Below are 6,539 nucleotides of genomic sequence, written 5' to 3'. Positions count from 1 at the left end.
GTTCGGGGACCATACTGGGGGTGGGGTGCGCAAGAGCGACCCTAGGTGTCCAGCCGCAAGGCACACCCCTCCTTATGCACTGTCGTTCAGGCTGCCTTGGACTGAACCGGGTGACCTCCCGGCGGCCGCTGACCCGCGCTGCGAGGGTCCTGCGTGTACTGGCACAGGTGCGCGGCCCTCTCCCGGTGGGCGCTGGGCGCAGGTGGCGGCGGGACTGCAGAAGAGGCGTTGCCAAGGGTGGGGACAGCGGACTTGGGCGTCCCTCGATGCCGCCAGGCTGAACGCAGCCCGGGGCTGAGACTTCAGCGTTCCGCGCGTGGCAGGGCCGAGTGCGGGGGCCCAGCCGGCCGGTCCCCGCCCGGGGAGGCAGGTGGCAGGTGGGCGGTGGAGGCGCGGGCGCCGGAACCCCGCGCCCTGAGCTCCGCGGGCCGGGTGGGCTGGCGGCCCCCGGGGTGCGGGGAGCGTGCGCCGGGGGTCGCGGCGCGGGAAGGCGCGCGGGGGCGGCGCCCGCGGGGTGGGCACCAGGGCCTGCGCCCGCCCCGCCCCGCGCGCGCCCCGCCTGCGTCTTTGTGCGCGGCGCTTCCTTTCTCCATCACCTTCCGAGAAATTCCGAGGGGACCGGGGCCGAGCGGAGGGGGAAGGGACCCTCCGGCCCACGCCCGGGTAGGGGGAGGCGGGCGCGGGGCCGGGCCGAGGGGGTAGGGGGCGCGGGGCGGGGCCGCGGGACACGGAGGTGCGGGGCGCGGGGTGTGGGGCGCGGGGCGGGGGTTCGGGCCGGGCCGAGGGGGCGCGGGGCGCGGGGTGCGGGGCGGGGGTGCGGGCGCGGGCTGGGGACGGGGGCGGTGCCGGGCCCCCCGACCCCGCGCGCCCCGCCCCGCCCCGCTCCGCCCTCGCGGGGTCCGGGTCTGCGGCTGGCTGTGTCCCCCGAAAGGCGAAAGGCGAGGTCGTGCGGGCCCCCGCTGGCCCCCGGGTGTGGGCGCCCCCGGTGAGCGCGGGCGGGGGGGCGGGGGGACGAGCACGCGCCGCGCTCCCGCCCCCAGGTGCGGGCCGGCCTCCCCCGGGGGCGTGCGCGGGCCTTGGGGGCGCCCGCTGACCTCGCGCTCCGTGCCAGGCCGCGCCCCCGGACCCCCGCGCACAGCCCGCGCCCCCCAACCCGGAGCTGCCGCTGCCGGCGCCATGCAGGGCCTCTGCCTGGTGGTGCTCGCCCTGCTGTGCTCGGCGCCCGGTGAGTCCGGGGCGCGGGGCTGTGGGTGTCACCCTCCCCTCTCTGCCTCCTCCCCCCTTCGCGAGGGCCCCGGCCCCATCCCACCCTGGCCTGGCTCTCACTGACCGCCTCCCGTGCCCAGCCCCCTGTCCCCAGGGTCCTGCCCGCAGCCCTGGCCGGCGGGGGGCGGGGGTGGGCGCGTGGCGCGGCTGGGGGGCTGCGGGCTGCGGGCCCTGCAGCCCTCACGTCCCGCTACCCCCGCAGCTCAGGGCCTGTGGTGCCAGGACTGCACGCTGACCACCAACTCCAGCCACTGCACGCCCAAGCCCTGCCTGCCGTCGGACACGGTGTGCGCCAGCGTGCGCATCGCCGACCCCAGCAGCAGTGAGTGCGCGGGTCCTTCCCGTGGGGGCCGGGTGGGCAGCGGCCTTGCCCTGCGGTCCGGGGGTCCCTGCTCGGGGCTGCAGCACTGGCCCGTCCGCAGGCCGGAAGGACCACTCGGTGAACAAGATGTGCGCCTCGTCCTGCGACTTCGTCAAGCGCCACTTTTTCTCTGACTACCTGATGGGCTTCATCAACTCGGGCGTGCTGAAGGTGGACGTGGACTGCTGCGAGACGGATCTGTGCAACCGGGGGGTGCGGGCGCGGGGCGGCCTGGCGGGCCTGGCCGCCGCGCTGCTGCTGGCCCTGGGGCCCGCCCTGCTCTGGGCTGGCCCCTGACCCCCAGCCTGGAGCAGCCCCCTCCCCTGCTGGCGGCCCTGCCCAACTTCGTCCCTACGCAGGCCCCCCGTGGCTCTCCCCAGAGGCTTGGGGAAGAGGGTGGGGGCAGGGAGGGGAAACCCGCCGGGCCGGGTGGAGGGCGCCTGCTAAGGAGAAATAAAGTCACTTTGGGTTCCCAGACCAGGTCTGAGCCTGTGGGAAGGGCGGGGCCGGGACCTGTCCAGCTGGAAGGAGAACTGAAGGAGTGGGGCCAGATACGCACAGACGGACACAGAGGCCTGGTGGGTGCACACACGCACATGCAAATGCACCCAACTGCACACATGCACAGGCCTGGTGGGTACACGCCTGCGGGTGCCTCCAGCCAGGCGCACCCAGTGCCCCCTCACACGGACCACTCCCATGCTCCTGGGCCCCAGACACGCCCATGGGGATCTCCTCCCTGTCACCATCCTGGGGGAGGGGGGTTGGCCTCTGGGCAGCGGGTCCTGGCAGCTGTGGGCCACTGGGAGGAGGCGGGCGATTCGGTGAATCTTCCTCTGTGTCCTGCCTCTCAGGCACTGGCCGAGGCTCGTCCTGGGCCGGGTGCTTAGGGCTCCCCAGGCCTTCCCTAGGTTCTTCCTCATCCAGGGTCTCCTGCAAGGGTGCTGGTCTGCTCAGAGCTGGCCCTGGGTTGCGTCCCAGAGGCTCACGGTGCTGGAGAGAGGAGGGGTCCCTGGGGACCACACGGCCGCTCTGCCGCCACCCCTGGGCCTGTGGGCAGGGACGGGAGAGAGGAACGCCACTGGCAGCAGGGTCTGAGGCAGGCTGGGGGCCTGCGCTGTGCCCCATGGCTGGGACGTGGTGGGCGAGTGGGACAAGCCTCTGCCACGCAGCCCTTTCTTGCCGGCCTCGGATGTCCTCTGGTCTGTGGAGCCTGGCGCTGCGGCCCTACCTGGCCATCTGCAGCTCCGGGCGGGGACTGGCCATCCGCTCCTTGCCTCCGAGGGGGGCTGCCGTGGACAAGTCACGCAGTTGCCCGGGAGGGCTGGGGTGAGCCTTGTCCCTGTTCTGAGGAGGGGCAGCTGAAATCCCGCCCCTGAGGGCAAAGGGCAGAGCCGCTTCCTGTTTGCAGCAGGTGGGCTGTGCAGCTCCCCTCCCCCGGGGGCAGGGCCTGGGGAGGGAAGCTCTGAGCGGGGGCTGTGTGGGCAGGACCCCCGACACCCCCACGACCTGGGTAAGGTGGGAGTGGTGGAGGCTGCAAGAATGCAGAGCAAGGCCGCAGCATTCCAGAAGATTCTTCCCCAATGGCCACTGGGTCCCTCAGCATGCTGTGCTGTTCTGTCACCTGGGCTGGGTCTGCTGTCGGGGCTCACAGCTCCGTGGGCACAGACGCTGCGGCTCAGGCCTCGGCAGCTCTCCGGAGCCAGGCGGCAGCCAGGTGTGTGTGCAGGGGTGGGGCCTGGAGGGTGCAGTGACCCCGGCCCGCTCACTTTGGGGTAGAGGCAGTGCCGGGATGCGGCCCAAGCTGCAGGGGCCAGGGAGCGAGTGCCTGAGATGCTGGGGGCTGGGCCCTGGGAGCCAAACGGCTGTGAGCGGGGGTCACGGGGGCTATGGACACTAAACTTGGTCATCATGGACTCCAGTGTGACCCTTATGGTATCTCGGGGCTCTGCCTGTCCCCAGCCAGGCCACCCCCCAAGGCCTCAGGAGGGCCTGCTGAGCCTCAGGGTGCCTGTCCCCGTCTGCTCATGCAGCTGGACCTTAGGGGCTTGCGGAAGGTGAAGAACTGGGTGGCCCTGGCCGCGGCAGTGAGGGTCCTGCTGGGGCACCGGGGCCGGGAGCAGGGGTCCGGACACCCCACATTGCTCTCCTCAAGCCCCAGGAGGGCAGAAGATGCTTGTGATGGTTGCGGCCACCTGCCGTCTCTCCAGCCGGAGCTCTCATGCCCACGACCCCTGACCCGAGTCCCCTGACCACAGTGCCCCTGATGCGTGCTCCCCCTGACCCGTGCTCTCTTCTGGATGTGCTCCCCCTGACCCGTGCTCCCCCTGACCGTGCTGCCCTTGGCCTGTGCTCTCCCCTGGATGTGTTCCCCCCAGCTGTGCTCTTCCCATCCTGTCCCAGGCTCCCCGCTTGGTGCTCCTGGGCTCGGCTCCTCCTTGCCTGGGCTTCACCCCGCAGAAGTCACTGTGTCACTTGGTGCCGACAGTCCCAGCTGCCTGTGGGCTGTGACTTTTTTGCAGGCCTGTCCCTTGGTCGTGTCTAGTGCCTGTGGACACCTTCCCTGCCTCTATTCTTTATTTTCTGCACAGGGGCCCCTAAGTGGGCCCCTCCCCGTGACGCCCAGCCACCAGACTGGGAGGTGCTGCTACCCCACCCCCAGACCCCCGCTCACAGCCTCCACACTGCACTGGCTTTGTGGGGGGCTGTGGTGTCAAGGTTGGAACTTGGGCCTGTGCCGCATCTGCCTCCCTCTCCCTCGAGACGCTCCTGGCTCTGTCAGTTCTGGGTCACAGTGCAATGAGTTATTGTCTGGGGGCCACACTCTGCGTTGCTCATGGCTGACTCCTGTCTCTGTGCTCAGGGGCCATTCCTGAAGGTGCTTAAGGACCCTGTGGGGTGCTGGGTGTCTGCCGCGTGCAAGGCCAGCACCCTCCCTACTGCCCTCCCGCTCTCCCCCTCGTTGCCATTTTAAAAGTTCTCTTCCCCAACACACAGCTATTCTCTAGTGGTGCAGAGTAAACCGCCTGTCTCTGAGAGGCAAGCTAAGCCCACAGGCACTTAGCAAAGGTGACTGACACTCCCCTGTGCTCTAGAACATTCCACTGCCACCGTGCTGCTAATGTTCCACGTCTGCGTCCACCCTCCTCCGTGCTTATTTTGGCACTTGGTCTACAGTGCAACATTGTGCACATGCCTGTGTGTGCGTGCTACATACATGCACATGGCATGCACAAGGGAATGTGCTGTGTGGGCGTGTGCGTGCGTGTGTGTGTGTGTGGTTTGAGTGAGGTATGTGTGAATGTGCATGGAGGTGTGGTCTGTACATGAGTGGGGCTGTACGTATGTGTGGTCTGTCTGAAGTGTGTGTGTGGTGTGTGTATAAACGTGGTGTGCACATTTTAGTCTCCGTGTGTGCACGTGTGTTGTGTGCACATACATGACTGTACACGTGTCGTCGTGTCTCCTGATAGGGCCCACGGCCCCCTGGCACTCATGCCCGCCGCAGGCACCAGCACCAGCACCCCAGGCCCTAGTCCTGTGGGGTTGGGAGTGTGGGGCAGCACCAGGTGCCAGCTCAGGGCAAAGCCTGCAGGTCGTCTTGGACCCTCACGAGTCAAGCGGGTGGAGCCTGGGCATGCGGGGGCACACTGGCGACCGGGCCTGGAACGGAGGTCGCACCCACCAGAGGAGCCAGGTGTGTGCCGGCAGCGCCAGGGCAGGAGTGCCCCCTGGTGCCCTGCTCGGGAATAGCAGGTCCATGCCCAGGGACGTTTCCCTACTGGACTGGAACCCAGGGCCTGTCCACAGCCCAGCTCTGGAGCTCCTCTGGGCAGCGGAGGTTGAGAGCAGCTCCCGAAGCTGTGGACGCCTCCAGGTCACCTCCCCGTTTCCTCAAAGCCCCCCCCCCCCCGAAGAGCAGCCCGGCCCTGGGGACAAGTGAGAGGTGACTGGGCCTCCCCACTCTGCCAGCTCAGCCGACTGGGTCATATGACAAAACAACTGTCTGTATGACACCAGGCTGGGGTGCGCAGGGATGCCCAAGGGACCTCACCAGCCTCCTGGGGTGTGAGGGAAGGGGAGGGAGGGGCTCGCTCTGTGACGCAGGAAGGCCTAGCCCAGAGCTGGCTGAAGGCCCTAGACCACATCGGGAGCCCGAGGCCCATCGGCCAGACAGCGTGACGGGCTCCTAATAAGGCTGCAGAGGAGATGTGCAATGACTCAGACACGCCGGGCACAGAGGGGCCCTCGGGGAAGGAGGCTCGTTGGTGTGGACCAAGTGAGCCATGGCTCAGACTTGGGCAGGAGGTGACGAGGCTGTGCTGACCACTGGTGGGAGCTGCCGCGACCTTCAGCTATCCGTGGGGCGCGCCGTGAGGAGTCTTGTCACCTGTCATCCCCACGTAGACGGAGGTTGTCCAATCCAGCATCATAAACCCCAGAGGAAGGTGCCAGGATTTGTGGATTCCAAGAAGATCCACAAGGCACAGCCGCAGGCAGGCTGACCCCCAGCCGGCCCCCCGTTATAGAAGGGGAAGTTTTGCCTTGGCCAGTGAGCCTGGACACTTACTGTTATACCAAACGTTATACCGGGTCTCAGACCAAGGAAGAGGGGCCACTCTTGGAATGCAAAAGCAAGGGATTTTGTTACTAGCTCGAGCTAGGGTCCAAGTCCACACCGACTCAGTGGCTCAAGACAAGGGCCCCAACTCTAGTTTCAGAGGGCATTATACAGCAGAAGGTTACATAAGCTACTCATTCTTTTCTTTTTTCTTTTTTTAGCTTTTTGGGTCACACCCAGCGATGCTCAGGAGTTACTCCTGACTCTGCACTCAGTTATCACTCCTGTCAAGTGCTCAGGGGACCATATGGGATACCGAGTCAGCTGTGCGCAGGGCAAATGCCCTACCCG

General features: G+C 67.6%; 1 protein-coding gene across 1 annotated transcript; it reads left to right on the top strand.

Annotated features, from left to right (window-relative positions):
- The first annotated feature begins 456 nt into the window (after positions 1-456).
- On the top strand, positions 457-1,953 carry LOC130033497 (lymphocyte antigen 6H-like). The gene is made up of 4 exons (XM_056125242.1): positions 457-663; positions 1,112-1,225; positions 1,469-1,588; positions 1,689-1,953. The coding sequence occupies exons 2-4, from the start codon at positions 1,177-1,179 to the stop codon at positions 1,922-1,924; spliced, it is 405 nt and encodes a 134-aa protein (XP_055981217.1). The 5' UTR covers positions 457-663; positions 1,112-1,176; the 3' UTR covers positions 1,925-1,953.
- The last annotated feature ends 4,586 nt before the right edge of the window (positions 1,954-6,539 follow it).

This window comes from Sorex fumeus, unplaced genomic scaffold (genome assembly GCF_029834395.1).
Source record: "Sorex fumeus unplaced genomic scaffold, SorFum_2.1 ptg000054l, whole genome shotgun sequence".
Classification (NCBI taxonomy): Eukaryota; Metazoa; Chordata; class Mammalia; order Eulipotyphla; family Soricidae; genus Sorex; species Sorex fumeus.
This window is presented reverse-complemented; position numbering and strand designations above follow the sequence as displayed.